Here is a 20,720-nt window from a genome sequence, read left to right on the forward strand (position 1 = left end):
GAAGTAGCTAGAAATGTTGTACATTATGTTTTGTGCTTTTGTACAAGCCCAAGGCAACCACAGTCCTTTAGCAGTAAAGATCTGTGTCTCCAAAGATGCCCCAGTAGCTTCCCATCTTCTTTTCTGCTGATTCACTGCACATGCTCTGTGCTGCTGTCACTTACTGAGCTTAGGGACCCACTCACAATATACAGTACACATAGAATAGAAATGTCACAATATAAGGCTGATTAGTGATTATTTCATTTTTACAATGTGTTTATTATTATCATCCATTAACAAGTCAATAATGAAGCAGTACATAAACAAAATTCCAAACATCTAATGTAAAAGCAACAGTAGCAAATAATGCTCTTCAACTACAAGTCAAGAACAATAAAGATCTAACAAAAGATCATAAAAGTAAAACTAAACAATTAGAAGAAAAATAAATAAATACATGAAAGAAATAAAAATAATAAAGCACTTAGAACACTGAGTGGGAAATAATTAGAAAAAATTCAAGGAAATATTTTGACTATTCAAATCCCTTATTCAGAAGATCTTATGAATCCCAATTTAGTTAGCAATTCTTTCTAGGGTTTATCCAATAAATTTGGACCATACACAATAAATAGAATAAGAAGAATTTTCTTTCTCAAAATTATATCTAGAAGCTTCTTGCAAGCATAACTGACTTCGTGAAAAAAGAACTTCCTTTAAGGTAGGAACTTTTGTATCCAATAAAGAGATATGTTTTCTCGTAGCATTCATAAAAAGATTTAATAAATTCAAAATCTCCTTCTCTAATTTCAAGGCTGGGTTGTCAAAAAAAAAAAAAAAAAAAAAAAAAAAAAAACTCACACTCAATTAAATCTAATAAAGCAAAGGTGGGATATAATTTGATTTCTAATTAGTAATTTATACAGATAATTACTTAGTGGCAGCACAGAAACCAGGGCAACTAGCATCAGAATTTAATAAATAATACATTTTACAGACCAACCTCATTTTCTGCTGGATAATTTGTGACAACCCCTAAGCTTAGCTTCTCAACAGCTGCTCAGAGCCCACTGAGCATGTGAGAGTCACAGACACTTTCCAAGATGGTGACCCCCTGTGACAAGTTTGAAGTCCTGGATCATTGCTGCTATTGACAAGCTGAAACTTTAGGCTGAAGTTCACTATAAAAATATGGCATTTTTAGCGGTATTTGTTTTTATGTTTTAGTTCTCCTTTAATTCAAGTTGTAATCCCCAGCTCACTGGTTTTTGGGGCAAGGGGGTGGCAGTAGCACAGGAAAAGGGGATTTAAAGCCACTCTGGTAATACTCTGTCTCTGAGTCTTTTTCAGCATGGGGTAGATTGCGAGAGATTGTGCCGCAGACAGGACACAGTGCATCTAGTTTACTTTTTAATATCTAAATTTGCTGATTGAGATGCACGTTAAAGGGCTTTGTGTGTTTTCTTCACAGTGGACCGTGGAAGTGCATGTTATGCCTGGATCTCACTCCCAAAACTGATCAAGGTATTGACAGGATTCAACCACCTGTCGACTCCAGTCGTCTGTCACCGTCTGATCAGAAGGTTTGTAGGTCTTGGCGTTGATTAATATTAGTAACCGTTTTACTATGAAATAGAATTCAATTGGTCCTGTCAGCCTTTAACATAAGTGGAGTGATTTTTAAAGATACTGTAAATTAAATCTTAATTTGTCCCTCCTATATCTTCAAGCATTTAAATGTATTCTCATGCTGAAAGCAGTATTGTCTTGTTATTTTTGCAGAAATGTGAACGTCTGTTGTTGGAAATGCTTTGTCACGAGCCTTGCCGGCCCTTCCACAGGTTATCCTCGAGTTCTGTAAGTCCTGATTCTTTTCATTTTTGCTTTCTTTGAAAAATGGAATTACTTTAAAGCAATTGTTCCAGTGTAAAAAACTGGGTAAACTAGATTGGCTGTGCAAAATAAAACATGTTTCTAATATAGTTAGTTAGCCAAAAATTTAATATATAAAGGCTGGAGTGACTGGATGTCTAATATATCAGTCAGAACACTACTTCCTGCTTTTCAGCTCTCTTGGTTTACACTGACTGGTTACCAGGCAGTAACCAATCAGAGACTTGAAGGGGGGCCACATGGGTCATATCAGTTGCTTTTTAATCTGAGCTGAATGCTGAGGATCAATTACAAACTCACTGAACAGATATGTACCATGTGGCCCCCCTTCAAGTCACTGACTAGCTCCACTACTCACATGCAATGCTCCCTAGTTCAGCAGTGATATATTTTGTGTGCCTTTTCACAGTAATCAAACTGCACTTTGTGTTTGCTTTTCTTTTATTCAATAGGACAATAATCCTATGATTGACCTTACACGTATACGTGCCAAACTGCAGCAGAAACTGTCGCCTTCATATGTCACACCTGAAGATTTTGTTAGAGACGTGTGGGTGATGTTCAGAAATGTGAGCAAACTTGCAGAGGTCAGGCATCGTTTTTCTTTCTATGTATTGCAGGTTAAGAGGCAGATTTATCAAATGTCTAGTTGAAAATTCAAATTCGAAATTCAAATTTCCCGGGTCGAAACGGTCTATAAAAAAAAAAAATCTAATTTGATTTTCAAGATTTATCATACTCTGGCCCTTTAAGAATTGGAATTCGACTATTTGCCCACCTAAAACCTGCCGAATTGCTGAGTCAACGGGAGAGGTCCAGGGATTTATTTGCAGCCTTCCTGACATTCGAGTTTTTTTTAAATTTGAATCAAATTCGATTTGGATTCAAGTTTTTGGGTCAATTTTATTAATAAATTTCGATTGTTCGAATTTGTAATTTGGAGGAAATTTTAAAAACTCGCATGAATTCAAAATTCGACCTTTGATAAATGTTCCTCTAAGTGTAAATATTATCCCTTACATGTACTCTTGATGTTAAACATAATATATTGAATATCTGTTTTTTCTCATGCATCATTTCTATACCTAGTTAGGCGAGAAATGTGCGTTTTCGTATGCAATGTGCATTTCGGTATACAATGATGCTGAACTATATCAATCCCCCTTAGATTCTTCTTTTAAGGTGTATGTGCTAGAAAGTCTCCCTTGGCGTATTGTGATTGTAAACATTTTCTTGTGCTTTAAAACGCTTTTCATCTGTCCATAGTAATACAGGTATGGGACCTGTTATCCAGAATGCTAGGGACCTTGAGTTCTACTAGAAAATCATGTAAAGATTAAATATTAAATAAACCCAATGGGTTTTGCGTCCAATAAGGATTAATTATATCTTAGTAGCTTGAACTTGATCCAAACTGTTTTATTATTACAGAGAAAAAGGAAATCTTTAAAAATTTTGATTATTTGGATAAAAAAAAGATTTATCTTTCAAAGTTGGCCACAGGGAGTCACCATCTTGTAACTTTGTTAAACATCTTTGCAAGACTAAGACTGTGCACATGCTCAGTGTGGTCTGGGCTGCTTAGGGATAGTCATACATTATCAAAACAGCACAAGTCAAATAATATCTGCCAGAAGCCGATACAGCAAGACTGATTAATAATCGGAATATACAGACTGCACTGGGTCTTAATGTGGATTTCATAGTTTTTGTATTGTTTAATACAAACTTTCTCCAACTCTGCAGAACCAGTGGCTGCAGCAAAATAATCCTCCAAATAGAATCCCATTTTATCTGTTTAAATCTGGCTCCATGATCTTTGTCCCTGCAGCTGGAGTTGGAAACAGTAAAGGGGATGTAAAGGCGAAAATAAAATCCAATCTATACAGTCGCCGACTGTTCTACAGGGAAACAAACAAAAGCTGCTTGAGTTCTGCATGGCTGGGAAGTTAGGCGGGGGCTCCCCCTGCTGTTCATAAGTATGATTGCTTCCCTACAGAGCATTTAGGGACCGTCTGACAATTCCTATCCACAGCAGTAAATGGAGGGAGAATTTCACTGCATACAGTCAGGTTTCTTATAAAAATTTTACACATTTTTTAATTAAAGTATATTGGAGCTAGGTTTCTTTTTCATTAAAGAAAGTAAAAATGGGATTTAATTTTTTTGCCTTTACATGCCCTTTAAAGGGGTTGTCGCCCAATTCGGTTTTTCTTAATACAGTTTAATAGTAAGCAACTTTTCAATATACGTTATTTAAACAATTTCAGTTGGTTTTGTAAATTTACAAACATTTCAGAAACTGTGTAACAAGCCAGCTGATTAACCGACTGGAGGAGAATCGGAGGACTTCGCCATTGTTTTAGTCAGAACTAAGGATGCATCGAATCCAGGATTCGGTTCCATATTCAGCCTTTCGGCCAGAATTCTGGAGTTCGGACGAATCCAAAATAGTGGATTCGGAGCAATAGAACCTGAGACCATAAATGCTTTTCAGTTGCAGTGATATGTTTTAAAGGGATACTGTCATGGGAACATTTTTTTTTTTTTTCCCAAAATGAATCAGTTAATAGTGCTGCTCCAGCAGAATTCTGCACTGAAATCCATTTCTCAAAAGAGCAAACAGATTTTTTTTTATATTCAATTTTGAAATCTGACATAGGGCTAGACATATTGTCAATTTCTCAGCTGCCCCAAGTCATGTGACTTGTGCTCTGATAAACTTCAATCACTCTTTACTGCTGTACTGCAAGTTGGAGTGATATCACCCCCCCACCAGCAGCCAAACAAAAGAACAATGGGAAGATAACCAGATAGCAGCTCCCTAACACAAGATAACCAGCTGCCTGGTAGATCTAAGAACAACACTCAATAGTAAAAACCCATGTCTCACTGAGACACATTCAGTTACATTGAGAAGGAAAAACAGCAGCCTGCCAGAAAGCATTTCTCTCCTAAAGTGCAGGCACAAGTCACATGACCAGGCGCAGCTGGGAAATTGACAAAATGTCTAGCCCCATGTCAGATTTCAAAATTAAATATAAAAAAATCTGTTTGCTCTTTTGAGAAATGGATTTCAGTGCAGAATTCTGCTGGAGCAGCACTATTAACTGATGTGTTTTGAACTGTAGATTGTAAATCCTGATGTGGTGTAGGATTGTTTTTGAACACGTGAGCAAGAATAGCAATCTAAATATGACTTTTATTTCGTCTTAATATGTCGGGGTTTTTTTTCTTCAGGACAAAGCGGTGGTACAGTCGATCATTGAGCTCCAGTCTTTCTTCGAAACAAGACTTAACCACTTTTTTGGGGACCGCAAGTTCTCCTGTCTCCTGAGGGAAATTTTAAGTGAGGAAGAGCAGCAAAGCACGACACAAAGAAGTTCCCCAATGAGCACAACCAGCGAGAGTGTATCATCCGTCAAAAATGCTGAGCAGGATTAAGAAAACGCGCCTGTCTGTTCTAATGGTTTAATTGAAGAGGATGCGTACGTTTTATTTCAGATTGTTTGGTCTGTGCACATGACGGGCGAATTCCAGTAAATATGTTCCTCACTACTCTTAGTCCTCTGTTCTGTTTGGATATTAAATATGCATCCTAAGGATTGGGAGGAACATTAATATTGACAAAAGTGCTGCCTGGGCTACAAAATAGGGTTGAAAGGTTCTGAGTTGCTCCTTGACCTTTCATTTTCTTTTTCAGTTTAATTTTTATGAAATCTTTTACCACACCAATTTTTTGTTATGTGTAAAAATGCATCTTCTTCCCAAAAGGCTGCTAATACATTATGAAGCCTCCTAAGGGCAAGGTTTATGCCATGGTTCTATCTTGCATTAGGACCTTTTATATAGAGGGGGCTTCTATAATGTTATTCAGCAATTTGCATTGGTCTTGTTCAAATCTGAGGCTTATGTATTAAAGGAGAAGGAAAGGCATCCTGCACTTGGAGGTCCCAAATTATTGTATTGACTTACCTGAAACCCTGGGCCGTTGTTCCTATCAGCAGAAAACTGCACCGGCCCGGGGTTATTCCAGTGAGCACCACAGAGCGATCTTCTTCCTTCTTCTTTCTTTGTGCAGTAGAACGAAAAGCCGAACTTTATCTAAAAAGTCGGCTATTTTATTCTACTGCACATGCATCTGCCCGGGAAATTTGAAGAAAGAAGAAGCCGGAAGAGGATCTCTCCGTGGTGATCGCTGGAATAACCCCGGGGTTTCAGGTAAGTAACTACAATCACTTGGGGTGCCTAACATTTGGTACGCCCAAATGCAGGATGACTTTCCTTCTCCTTTAAAGGATAAAAAGAGACATCTTCATGGAATACAATATTACATTGGCTAAATGCATTAGACATATTTTTCAAGTCATTTGTTAGAGAAGTTGGGTTTTTTTTTTTTAACCCTTTGGTATATTTATTAAAGGGAAAATAAATATACCCCCTAATTCTGGAAAGCAGAGGGACTTAAAGTCACAGAATCCATGATTTCTCAATAGGACAGGTTGAGGGAGAAGTTGCATTTCACTGTGAACCTTAGCGATGTTGGTATGTCATGGTTTCCTTTCAATTTTCTTGAATCGGTTATGGCAGTGTTTAAAAAAAAAAAATATATATATATATATTTTTTTTTTAGAAGTTCAGACTGTGTATATGCTAGGGATGCACCGAATCCTGAATTCGGCCAGGATTGGGCCTTTTTCATCAGGATTCGGATTTGGCCGAATCCTTCTGCCTAGCCGAACCGAATCCTAATTTGCAAATTAGGGACGGGGAGGGAAATTGTGTGGCTTTTTGTCACAAAATAAGGAAGTAAAAATGTTTTCCCCTTCCCACCCCTAATTTGCATAGGATTCGGTTTGGTATTTGGACGAATCTTTTGCAAAGAATTCGGGGGTTCGGCCGAATACAAAATAGTGGATTTGGTGCATCCCTAGTACATGCACCTTTTTGCATAAAGCCAATTGCAATGCGCGTATGTCAAAAATGGGGGATATTATCCCATTTACTTTAGCAATGATGATGGACTAATATTGTGATTCAGACGACCCATAATCTCAGCTGGCCCACCAACCAGGCCCCTTTGAATCTACATTGTGTTGTCCTTTAAAGAGACCATTTAATTGTTTTTGGGATTTTTTTTTAAGGTTGATGAATAGAGGACCAATTTATTTTTTTATTCTGTTACCCATGATATTTTCAGATATACTCAGCCTAATTCTCTGTGATTGCTTTTAAGTCCTTGTTTGCCGTTTATAATTCAAGTAGGGCCTTAAAGTGGACCTGTCTCCTAGACACACAAATCTGTATAAGTCTTTTTCAAATTAAACATGAAATCCAATTTCTATTTTTTATTAAAACATTCATATCTGTTGTAAGCTCATTTAAAAATCTCAGCTGTCAATCAAATATTGTCTGCCCCTCAATTACTTTCACTTTCCATTCAGCACTTCCTAGATGTCACTGCTCTCCCCACATCCCCCCCCCCCAATTCTCTTCACCATTTAATTGTGTAGCTAGGGCATGGGGATAGTCATCAGGTCCCCCATTCTGGTGCACAAACAAGATTCGGAGATGATGGAAGTCTTTCCTTAATAAGTGTCCACAAAATGGCTCCTGCTTGCTATAATTATGAATTCGCAGACCGAATGGAACAAGATTCAAATAGTGTAATTAAAGTTTAATTTTGCTTGACTAATGTGATAAAATAGGACATTTTTTTGGGTCCCTTTAAAGAGAGAGACTTTTTATATGAAAGGAAACCAAGAACAGCCAGTAGCGTGTGTTTCAGAAATGATACATTGAACATGAATCCTGTATAAAGTTCTATAACTATTAAATAACAGTTTAATGTAAAAACACCTGCTATTTAATACGAGTACAAAAGACTTGTTAGTAATGTTTCCATACTGGTAGCATTTGAATGGGACAGCGTTTGCTTTGCTGTTGATCTAGTTAGACAGTTGGAACACTAGTCTTCTGCTTTCTTTCTCACAACCCTGTTTTGGAAACTGTCTTGTTGACCTACTATGAGATTGTGATAGAGACACCCCAAGTCTTGTAACCTGTCGCTTTCCTTCAACTATACCGCCTCCCACCAATAACCCAATAAGGTCTCTGCTAGCATCTCATTCAGCTCCGCTGTTCTGTTTCATGGTCTGTTGGTCTTCTTTGTACTGTTCATTAACTGATCGGCACATTAATGGCTACAGCTCCTATTGCATCACACTGCTATGATGTCATCTGCCTTTGTTTCTGGATTGGTCTGTAGACATCCACAAGAAATAGGACTTTTTGTGAGTCATAAGCCTCCTGTGCATATCAACCATTTTTTTTTTTCTTTTTTTAATTTTTTTCAATTCCTAAAGCATTCACTATTTATTTGGGACATTAGCAGTAAGTGAAATTGCTTTCCCACTACAAGGGAAATTGTCATAATAGACCTAAAAATGCCCTTCCTTTCTAACATGGGATACTACAATGTGTTAAAGGAATATATGGCACTAAATGGGATAAGAATGGTTTAGAATCTCCTGTTACTACTGTACAGCTTTAAGTTGCATTTCATTTGGTCATTGTACTGTTTAACAACTGTTGTCGCCTTTTAAAAGTCTATACTAATTATCAATTGCCCAGCTGTCAGCTTTTATCTGGTCATGACATTTTGTAAGAACGGTGAGAAGTTTGGAAAAAAAACATTTTTTTTTTTATTGTAATAAAGCAACACTTTACAAATTCTTGCAACACATTTGTTTCATGAAAGTGATATATGTTTTAGTTTTGTTTCCCTACAATTTGCCATTCCTGCAATGCTTGTATATTTTAGAATGCTTTCATGTTGAATAAACACTTGTAACACAGTGTCGTTGTCTCTTTGTGAAGAAACGGGGAGTTAATAAAATTGTTAGCTCCTCTTTACAAAATGTTTGCTCCGTCTAGCAAAACCAGCATACAAACAGCAGCACAGTTTTCTACATAAAAATTCTGACTTTCCTAGATATCCGTGTTTATTAGTGGAGGGATAAAAGTAAAGATCTCCCTTCTACAGAGAATGCTTCAAAATGTGTGTGAGCCTTTGGCCATACAGCTAACATTTTATAAAAACATTATTATGCCAAATCGTTCACTTTGATTGGACATCAATCTCTTGAGCAGTAATGCTGAGCATTGCCATTGGCTCTCGAGTAGTGATGGGCAAATCTGACCTGTTTTGCAAAAAAATTCTCAAAATGGCAAAAAAAATAGTTGTCCAGAATAACAGTGACATCACTAACCTGGTCAATCATTGTCTTTGGTAGAAATTATATTTATACATGAAAAATAATTTACTAGTAGGTGTAGTAGAGTAATAGAAAACAGACAGTCATGACATGCTGCTGCTGCAACTGAATCTGTAATTGAGGCATGTTCCTGAATAATATCCGTGCAGAATTAAATTAGTGAGGTTGTTTATTCTGTGAAAAAACAGGTGTCAATTATGGCCCTTATTGAAGAATGTTGTGCATGTTGGTTATTGTGCATTTCTCTCTGATTAAATCTGAATAAAATGGGTTGTTCCAGACATTACTCAGAATAGCGTATTTTAATTAAAAAGTTGACTGGAGAGGGGAAAACAAAGAAGTACAGAAAATGATAGGCTGCTCAGTTACAATGATCTCCAATGCTTTAAAATGGCAACCAAACCCTGAAATACATGAAATGGAAAACTAACATTTGAATGGTTAGAAGAAAAGCCAAATGATTGGCTCCAGGCAGAAAAAGACGTGCTGAAGAGGATCCAATTTGCTAAAGAACACATTGACTGACCTAAAGAGAAATGGAGCAACATTTTGTGGACTGATGAAAGCAAGATTGTTGTTTTTGGGTCTAGGGGCTGCAGACAGTTTGTCAGACGACCCCCAAACACTGAATTCAAGTCACAGTACAGTGTGAAGACAGTGAAGTGGTGGCACAAGCATCATGATATGGGGATGTTTCTCATTAGGGGTGGGAAGGGGAAAAAAAAGTTTCTTCCTTGTTTTGTGACAAAAAGTCACAATTTCCATCCCCACCACTAATTTGCATAAACTGATTAGGATTTGGCCGAATCTGCTGAAAAATGCTGAATCCCGAACCGAATCCTGGATTCGGTATATCCTTAAATGAATCCCAATTCATCATCTGGCGGTTTGGATGAGTTTGGGGGTTTGATGGGTGTCAGTGGAAAGCTACCTGTCTGCATGCATGCCGGACATGAAGGCTGATTTATCAATGTTTGAATTTAGATTTTTAACATGATACAACTTTTTTTGCATTTAAACTCACAAATTCAAATTCTAACTTCAAATCAAGTATTTATTAAGCTAAAAAAAAACCTCAAATGTAAAACTTCGGCATCTAAAAGCTTGTGGAGTCATGTATAAGTCAATGGGAGTTGTTCTAGGAAAAATGGAAAATAGTTATGTAGTAACTCGTTTTTTTAGAGCTTGTCACCTTTTTTAAGGTAGAGGTTTTTTTTATATTCTGATTGATTGATATACAGTATATATATATATATATATATATATATATATATATATATATATATATATATATATATATATATAATCATTGGATATATATATATATATATAACCTTGAAAATTACACAAATCTGAATTCTGATAGATAAGTCCCAAAGTGAAAAGTTTGCCCTGTGCATAGAGGTGGGGCAAGCAATTACTTTCACTTTCCATTCAGCACTTCCCAGATGTCACTGCTCTCCCCACATTCCCCCAGTTCTCTTTACCATTTAATTGTGTAGCCAGGGCATGGGGATGGACATCAGGTCCCCCATTTAGGTGCACAAACAAGACTCTGAGATGATACAAGGCTTGTCTTAATAACAGTGTCCACAAAATGGCTGCTTCCTGTTTGTTATAATCATTCCCAGAGTTCCCAGACTGAAGAAAACAAGATTCAAATAATTTATACAATGTATATAAAGTTCATTTTGCTTGACTAATGTGATAAAATAGGATTTTGAATAATTTTTTTGGGTGACGGGTCCCCTTTAAAGGAGAAGAAAAGGCATTTTTACTTGGGGGTGCCAAAAGTTAGCCCCCCCCAAGTGATTGTATCTACTTACCTGACACCTCAGGCCTGTGCACCTGGAAGTCCTGGATCATTGCTGCTATTGAGAAGCTGAAACTTTAGGCTGGTACAATAAGTTCAGTATATAAAATATGGCATGTTTAACCACATTCATTTTTAGGGTTTAGTTCTCCTTTAATGGACATGAAAAAACCCTCACAAAAATATTGAATCAGTCTCTCTGAAACCTTTAAAGGGATACTGTCATGGGAAAACACATCAGTTAATAGTGCTGTTTCAGCAGAATTCTGCACTGAAATCCATTTCTCAAAAGAGCAAAAAGATTATTTTATATTTCATTTGATATTTCATTTTGAAATCTGACATGGGGCTAGGTCAGTTTCCCATGTGCCCCCAGTCACGTGACTTCAGTCAGTTTACTGCTGCACTGCAAGTTGGAGTGATATTACCCCCTTCCAACAATCCCTTTAAATTGGTGATTTGGTGCTCTTTTTGGTGCCCCTGTCTGTACAATTAATGTACAATACTGTAAAAATGTATTTCTATAAATATATATATATATATTTGGTATGTCAAGCATTTGCTTTAAAATCAACACTCTGCCACTAATTCTACAAGAATCTACATTATTGCAACATTCTTAAAAAATATATCCCAGTGTTCCTAGAGATGCCTTGGACTCCAAATAGTCTTGGCACAGCTTTAATACATGTTTAGAATCATTGTCCTGTCCATGAGGAGTCATTTCAAGTCAGTAGGCATGGTATGTCTAGAACAGACAGTTACCCAATGTGTGTAGCTGATCATGTAGAAATACTCCCACCAAGCCTTGGCACTCATCTTTTGACTTTACTTTTACTAACAGGGGTAAGGTTTCTCATAATTTTTAACTGGTCTTTGGATGTTGCGGGGGGGGACCTCCCTAGGTTTGCTATTGGTTAAAGTGTTTTTGTTTATTAATATCTTGTACTGATCCCACTTTTTAGCTTAGCTATTTGGCACTGTAATGGATTTTTAGTAAACAAAAGAACAATTTTGACATTTTGGATGGCCCAATAATTGTTCAGGGCTTCTCCTTAGCACAAGGTTACAGTTATATAAAAATATTGCTATATGGGCCATATTTCCATGAATATCTAGGGCAAACTATCCACGCTCACTTGGTTGAATACATACCACTGGATTTCCATCGATGTTAAATCTCTATACTCCATGATCCCTCACGATATGGGGTTACAAGCCATTTCTGACACGTTGACGGAATCACATACCTATACACCTGATTTTATTCACTTTAATTTATTGGTTCTTGAATTTTTATTAACTCACAATTTTTTTCACTTCGATGGGGGTTATTACCTCCAGAGACGGGGCACTGCGATGGGGGCATCCTTTGCCCCCTCATATGCTAATTTGTATATGGGCCGGTGGGAACAGTGCCACGTCTTTGGATGTGCTAACCCCTTTCGTGATCACATTATTTGGTATGGTCGGTACATCGATGACCTGCTATTCATATGGGATGGCCCTTCCAATTTAATCGACGAGTTTCATCGGTATTTGAATACAAATCACTATAACCTTCAACTGTCACTGACACATCACAAGGAAACTATCACTTTCTTGGATCTAACTCTTAAAGGGAACACAAGCACTAACCGCATAGACACTGAAGTCTTTAGGAAATCAACGGCTGGTAACACTATTTTAAAATATAATAGTTGTCACCCTAAACATACTCTAAACAGTATCCCTTACAGTCAATTTGTCAGATTCCGGAGAAACTGTAGTCAGAATGACACATTTGATCTTCAGTCACAACAGTTGGGCTATAGACTACAGGCTAGAGGATACCCCAAACATCTCATAAAAAGTGCATATGAGAAGGCTAAAGTTAAGCCAGCATTGAGCAAGGAGAAAAAAGATGAAAGTCGGTCGACTCAGGATTGTGTTGATCCAATTAAGCCAGATAAACAGAAAATGTTTTTCGTCACTGAATATAGTGAGGAGTTCGGCCATATCTGTAAGATCATTAAAAAATACTTACCTATACTGAATGGTGATGCGAAAATGTTCGAAATCTTGGCTCAAACCGAGGTAAAATGTGTCCCAAAAAAAGCCCCAACCCTAGGGAATATGTTGGCACCGAGCTTAGTTTCATCAGTTCCTTCTAAAGAGGCAGGGAACTGGTTAAGAGTAAAGGGTACTTACAAATGCGGGGCGAACGTCTGTAAGACATGTCAAGTGGTTTCAGTCGGGCCTGATTTTAAATCTAATGTATCAGGACAGACTTTCAAGAACACTGGTTTCTACAATTGTAATACGAGGAACGTGATATATTTACTGGAATGCAGCTATTGCAACAAACAGTATGTGGGCCGTACATCCCGCATGCTGAAAGAAAGGGTAAGAGAACATATCAGAAGTATCAATAATGGAGAGGAGAACACTCTGCTAGGTAGACATTTTAAGATATGTTCACCTAATGGTCTAAAAGACCTAAAAGTGAAAGTTATTGAAAAAGTATGGGTCCCCATTAGAGGCGGGGACATCATTCACAAATTAAACCTCAGAGAGGCGTTCTGGATCCTTAAATTGGATACAAGGATCCCGAATGGTCTAAATTACAGACATGATATCAGTTATCTGTTCTAATAAGTTTGTTATAAGGGCCCCTATTGAATATTTCTGATAAGCCGCATTTGAATATATCTGTTAAGCCACATTTAAATAGTAAGGACTTTAGACCTCTAGTGGCTAGTGATTTTTACCAGAGAGGCAGGATACCCGTACTACTTCAGCTACAGAAGCCGTCTCGATAGTTTGTTTGGTTTTTAATTACCCAATGAACACTGTTTTCAGGAAATTCCCCTTTTTAATATGTTTTTATGTTTCACTTCGTTTCAGATTTTAAGGGATTTAAATAAAGTTGGAATTTTATGGATAGCCCACTAGAGGGCGTCATCACCTTGTGTATAAATAATTCAGTTGTAACAAGTGAACTCTGGACCTATGACTAAGGGATAACTCCCGAAACGCGTAAGGTTTTTTGCAGGAACTCGAATAAATCCCAATTTTCAGAAGTGCCGTCTCTTTTTTGAGCTTTTCGTGGTATCTAGGGCAACAGCTAAGTGCTCAAGTAAGTTATTATCTCACTCCAACTAGCTTTCATGCAGGCCTCTGTTGGTATCTAAGCATGAAGGCATTCTTCTAAAGTCCCCCCCTAACAGGTTGGGCCTCAATTGGTATCTAAAAGATCAAGTAGGCATTCTTCTAAAGTCTCTCCCTGATTGGCCTTCACTTGTATCTAAGAGAGCAAGTAGACATTCTTCTGAGGTCTCCCCCCTAACTGGCTTCAGGTTGGGCCTCCACTGGTATAGAAGAGATCAAGCAGTCATTCTTCTAAAGTCTCCCCCTAACTGGCTTCAGGTTGGGCCTCAATTGGAATCTAAACGATCAAGTAGGCATTCTTCTAAAGTCTCCCCCTGATTGGCCTTCAGGCAGGGCCTCGGTTGGTATCTAAGAGAGCAAGAAGGCATTCTTCTAAAGTCTCCTCCAAACTGGCTTCAGGTTGGGCCTCAATTAGTATCTAAAAGATCAAGTAGGCATTCTTCTAAAGACCCCCCCCCCCCGATTGGCCTTCAGGCAGGGCCTCCACTGGTATCTAAGAGAGCAAGTAGGCATTCTTCTAAAGTCTCCCCCTAATTGGCTTCAGGTTGGGCCTTTATTGGTATCTAAGAGATCAAGTTATTGAAAAGGATGTAAGGGTTTTTGTAGATAAAAATGTGTCAAAGTCCAGCCACTGTCATTCTGTGGCTACACAAGCAGATTAAATTTGCATCTTTATAGGTCCCTGGTAAGGCCACACCAGGAGTATGCAGTGCAGTTTTGGGTTCCAGTCCTTAAAGGAACAGTAACACAAAAAATTTAAAGCTTTTGAAGTTAAGTATAAAAAAATGAACTGTTTCTTTGCACTGGAAAAATGGATGCATTTGCTTCAGAAAAACTACTATAGTTTATATAAACAGGCTACTGTGTAGCCATCGGGGGAAGCCATTCAAAGCTGAGAAAGGAGAAAAGGCACAGGATACACAGCAGATATCAGATAAGCTCTGTAGTATACAATGGGATTCTTCAGAACGTATCTGTTATCTACTATGTATCCTGTGCTCGAATGGCTGCTCCCATGGCTACACAGCAGCTTGTTTATATAAATTATAATTGTGTTTCTGTAGCAAATACACCAGTTTTACCAGTGCAGGGCAATGCTACATTACATTTTTATTTCTTAAAACACCTTCATTTTTTGATGTTACTGTTCCTTTAAGAAAGATACAAATGAGCTGGAGAGAGTGCAGAGACTAAGTGCAACTAAACTGGTTAGAGGGATGGAAGATTTAGGGGCCGATTCACTAAGGGTCGAATATCGAGGGTTAATTAACCCTCGATATTCGACTAGGAATTAAAATCCTTCGACTTCGAATATCGAAGTCGAAGAATTTAGCGCAGATAGTTCGATCGAAGGATAATTCCTTTGATCGAACGATAAAATCCTTTGAAACGAACGATTCGAAGGATTTTAATCCAACGATTGAAGGAATATCCTTCGATCAAAAAAAGTTAGCCAAGCCTAGTTAGTGTGTGAATCGGCCCCTTAAATTATGAGGGGAGACTGTCAAGGTTGGGGTTGTTTTCTCTGGAAAAAAAAAGGTGCTTGCGAGGGGACATGATTACACTTTACAAGTACATTAGAGGACATTATAGACAAATGGCAGGGGACCTTTTTACCCATAAAGTGGATCACCGTACCAGAGGCCTCCCCTTTAGACTAGAAGAAAAGAACTTTCAGTTGAAGCAACGTAGGTGGTTCTTCACAGTCAGGACAGTGAGGTTGTGGAATGCACTGCCGGGTGATGTTGTGATTCTGTTAAAGGAGAATCCATCCCATAGTTTAAAAAAAAAACTCCCCCCCACCCTGGGTAGTCCCTCCAGCCTACCTGCCCCCCCCCCCCGGGCATTTTTTTACTCACCCCTCTGTGCAGATTTTGGCCACAGTTCACAGCAGCCATCTTCTTTTTTTCTGAACATTTTGGCGCATGCACTTTTGGAGTAAATTTCCGGTCCCGAACCGCTGCGCATGCGCCGAAAGTCATGAAAATTCCTGAACATTTTAGAGAAATTTTCGTGACTTTCGGCACATACACAGTTGTTCGGGACCGGAAATTTACTCCGACTGCACATGTGCCGAAAATGCCATCAATACATGAAGATTACCAGAGAAGAAGAAGATGGCTGCCGTAAACTCAGAGGCCACGGAGGGGTGAGTAAAAAATTAGGGCCATTTGCCCATCGGGGCAGGTAGGCTGGGGGGGAGGAGAGAGCGGGTTCTACCCAGGGTAGGGGGAGGGAGGGTTTTTTAAACTATGGGTTGAATTCTCCTTTAATGCCTTTAAGAGTGACTTGGATGATTTATTGGACAAGCATAATATCCAAGGCTATAGTAATACTAAACTTTATAGTTAGTGTATGAATATATATAGTTTATGTGGGTGAATGGAGGGGTCAGTGTGTGTATGGATGCTGAGTTTAATTTAGAGGGGTTGAACTTGATGGGATTTGGTCTTTTTTCAACCCAACTTAACTATGTAACTAGGCATTTTTCTAAAGTTTTTCCTAACTAGTCTTCAGGCAGGGCCTCAATTGGTATCTAAGAGAGCAAGTAGGCATTCTTCTAAATTCTCTCCCTAACTGGCCTCATGGGCAGATTTTCATTAAGGCTTGGGGACGCTAACCTGCTTAGATAAAAATGTTACTAAGTGACCTATACACTGAATGGAATAGCTCCTGGGGGTGAGGAAACGGTGCGCATCATTTGAAGTCAAATCATAGTGTGCAATAACATTAGTGAACCTATGGAAGTGCGCTCCATCTGCTCTGCCTCCATGCACTCTTCTCCTAATAACCTTAGTTTGCTGTGCTGGGCACTTACACTTTCATTTGTGCCTCTTCCCTTCATACGTCAAACCCTGAAATGTGCTGAATAATTACGGTCTGCCATTATTATTTCGCTCTCTTAAACAGATATGTACCATAAAACCGATGAAACAGGGACGTAACTAAAGAGGAAGCAGACCCTGTGGCTGCAGGGGGAGCAGGAGGTTTAGGGGCCCCGTGAGGCCCTAATTCATATACAGTTTTAATAAATATTGGTAAAACAAGTCAACCTCTAGACATTTTTGGGTCCTGAAAAATCAATTGCTGTGGGGCCCAGTAATATCTAGTTATGCCACTGCGATGAAAATATATTTGCAATGAGACTTTTAAGCTGGTAAAGGGGTTAATTGAAAGGCTAAATGCGTATTGATTCATTTTTTGGCCAGATATCTGCAGTAATACAAAAACACATAGCACTATTTGATGTAATTTGCACATTTTTCTCGTGCTTTTCCCCTAAGAAGACTTGCTGCAAAAATGTACATAAAGGGGCATATTTATCAAGGGTCGAATTTTGAATTGAAAAAAACGTTGAAATTCGAATTCAACCAAAATGAAGTCTAAGTTTTTTTTTTTGTCGAATAGGTCCGTTTAGATCGAATAGGTCCGTATTCGGCCAAATTCGAACTGTACAAATCGAAGGAATAGCACATTTGATGGAATTCGATTCAAAGTTTTTCCCAAAAAAACTTAGATTTTTCAAAGTTCACCAATTGACTCCAAATAGAATCTAGGAGGTCCCCCATAGGCTAAAACAGTGATTTGCAAAGTTTTAGATGGCGAATGGCCGAAGTCGAATTTTTAAAGAGACAGTACATGATAAATTTCGATATTCGAATTTTCACATTTTTTTCAAATTCAAATCGAATTTGGACTATTCCCTAGTCGAAGTATAGAAAAAATAGCTTGAAATTTGAATTTTTTTCGACCTTTGATAAATTTGTGTACTTTGACTAGGGTATAGTCCAAATTCGATTTTGAAAATTCGAATTTTGAAATTTATCATGCACAGTCTCTTTAAAAATTCGACTTCGACCATTCGCCATCTAAAACCTGCCAAATTGCTGTTTTAGCCTATGGGGGACCTCCTAGAACCCATTTGAAGTCAATTGGTGGACTTTTTGAAATTCCATCAAATGCGCTATTACTTCGATTTGTACGATTCAAATTTGGCCGAATATGGACTGATTCAATCGAAAACCGACCTATTCAGCCAAAATAAAACTTTGACTTAATTTCGGTTGGTCTTTTTTGAATCGAATTTTAAATTTTTTTTTAAATTCGAAATTCGACCCTTGATAAATATTCCCCTTACTGTTGCGCAAAATCTTCACCCTGCATTTGCACTGACTGAGGAATTACAATTTCAGAGCTATTTAATCAGAACGGTAAGAGGCCAAGTCAGCTCCTTCTCCAGTGGTGAAAAAAGTCTGGTGGAGAAACCATTGTGTATGACACTGCCTTAAGGTGGCCATACCCTATAAGATCCTCTAGTTTGGCAACCTTGACAAATGAGCAAATATTTCCCCAATATGCCCACCAACGGCAGGACGATATTGGGTTAATTCGAATGTTTGGCCCTAGGGCCAAACTATCTGATTACAACAAAGAGAACGGGGGCAGACAGGTCGTAGGAGCTCATCAACTAGTTGGTGTGGTCCTCGATCAAAGGAAAAATCAAACCTGCTCAATTGATATCAGGCCTGATATTGACCAGGGAGACCTGTTGGAAGCTCCACACACGGGCAGATAAGCTTCCGAATCAGTCTAAAGGACAGATATCGGCAGCTTTAATCTGACCGTGTATGGTCACCTTTAGCCTTCCCAAACAAAACATCACCCTCTGCCTATGACTGGCCTTTGGGTTGGGCCTCTACTGGTATTAAAGAGAGCAAGTAGGCATTCTTTCAAAGTGTCAGCCTAACATGCCTTGAGGCCAGGCCCCACAGCCACTGCTCAGAGACCCCCAGGTGGGTGCAGCGTGAGGGTCACTTTTTGAGAGCACAATAGACAAAAATGACAGTTAAAAACAAAAATGGAATTTTTGGGCCTCAGCAGTTACCAATCAGGGGATGGCACAAACAGCAATGCACACACAGTTTGGCAACCAGTGCTTAATGCCTAGATTATTATTATAGGGAATACCCAGGGCCGCCATTAGAAATCACGGGGCCCCCGCACAACAACATTTTCTGGGCCCCCTGGGCCCCACCCCAGCACCCAAGACCCACCCCAGCCCCCAAGACCCACACCACAGTTAAAAGACCAAACAGACATCAGAGCTAAAAATGGTGACCCCCCCACACAAGTTATAAAAAGCCATTGATGGTCAAGGCCCCACTATAAGTTAAAAAAAAAAAAACACATTGGTGCCAGTGCCCCCTTACAAGTTAAAATTTTTTTAAAATAATACATTGGTGTAGAGGACTGCAGCGGGTCGGGTACCCGCAAAAACCGGGTTGCGGGTAGAAGATCCAGGTGCGGGTAAAGACGCGGGTCGGCTGGTCATGGGTCGGGCCACGGGTCATCTCAATAGCGATATTTACTCATACTCAGTAGATCATTTCTACTTCCGATGAAATCACTTCCGGTTTACAATGACAGCACTTCCGGATTCTTGATGGTCAGTGGGTCGCGGGTTGCGGATAAGGTACTTGCGGGTAGGGTTCCAAGCAGGTAAGAATGCAAGTTGAGGGTCCCAGTTAAAGGTTGCGGGTACGTGTCCCAAAAAAATGGACTCTACTTAGGTGGCTAGGGGTTTAAAAATTAAAAAACACCCATTGGTGTTCAGTAGAACTGAACTCGTGGCTTCCGGACTTCAGCTTGTTTCGTGGCTTTGGGTCTTTTCGGCTGTTCAGGACTTCAGCTTTTCGACTTCAGAAATCGCGGCACAGCTTCTGCGCTGTCAAGGGGGGCCCGGCTATTTCGAAAAGTGCAGCACAGCCTTTAGGCCCGGTACAGGAGTAGCCCCTGTGCCCCCCCTGATGGCGACCCTGGGAATACCCATAACACATAAAGAACAGAGCGTTTTAATGAAATGTGTTATTTCCATGAGGCCAAAGGTCTTCACAAACTTATTGGTACAATATCATCATGTTGAAATGCAGTACAATTGGCCTCTGGGCATAAGTCACATTAGGCATTTTTTCTATTGGAGAATCTTAAAGGGGAACTCCACACAAACATAACTTAAGCTTTTTGAAAAGTAAACATAATTTCAAGCAACTATGTAATATCCATCATTTAAAAAATATGCAGACTTTTCATGATTTTTAATGGTCCCCTAAGCCTAGCCCCCTGCTGATCTGTCTGACTACTTTGCTGAGCTGACTGACTACTGTTACTTTGTATCAACAGCCAGCTGTCCTCAGCCTGCATCCTCCAAACCCCACAATTCCCTGCACATGTGATTTCAATCAGGAATCACAGTGCAATGCATTGTGGGTTATGTAGTTCCTGCATGCTGTCTGTAAGCTGTGGAGAAGTTGTTACAATGTGTAACATCAGTGTTTAGTCCCTCCTTCCCTGCCAGGATTTCAAATGATGCAGAAAGAGAAGAACTGTTAAACAGCTGGATTTCAGCATAGAAAATGGCAATTATTCAGACTTTTTGAAGAAACAGGTAACTGTGATGGGTGTATTAGGGGTGTCTGTGTTATATGGGCCTCTTTATCAAATTTTGGTTTAGAAGCTGGAGTTCCCCTTTAATGAGCTCACCATCAACTTCTTCCGATTCTTCCCGAACGTTTCGAATTCCCCCTCTCACAATATCGCTGCCACGA

General features: G+C 39.0%; 1 protein-coding gene across 2 annotated transcripts in view; it reads left to right on the forward strand.

Moving 5' to 3' along the window:
- The window catches only part of trim28.S (tripartite motif containing 28 S homeolog), a 29,361-nt gene extending 23,928 nt beyond the window's left edge, over nucleotides 1–5,433 (forward strand). For both annotated transcript variants that reach the window (XM_018228015.2, XM_018228016.2), the window contains exons 14-17: nucleotides 1,454–1,565; nucleotides 1,765–1,839; nucleotides 2,328–2,462; nucleotides 5,116–5,433. In XM_018228015.2, the coding sequence (XP_018083504.1) occupies nucleotides 1,454–1,565; nucleotides 1,765–1,839; nucleotides 2,328–2,462; nucleotides 5,116–5,319 (526 nt within the window). In that variant the 3' untranslated portion in view covers nucleotides 5,320–5,433. The remainder of the gene's footprint in view (nucleotides 1–1,453; nucleotides 1,566–1,764; nucleotides 1,840–2,327; nucleotides 2,463–5,115) is intronic.
- The last annotated feature ends 15,287 nt before the right edge of the window (nucleotides 5,434–20,720 follow it).

The sequence above is a fragment of the Xenopus laevis genome, chromosome 7S, assembly GCF_017654675.1.
Source record: "Xenopus laevis strain J_2021 chromosome 7S, Xenopus_laevis_v10.1, whole genome shotgun sequence".
Classification (NCBI taxonomy): Eukaryota; Metazoa; Chordata; class Amphibia; order Anura; family Pipidae; genus Xenopus; species Xenopus laevis.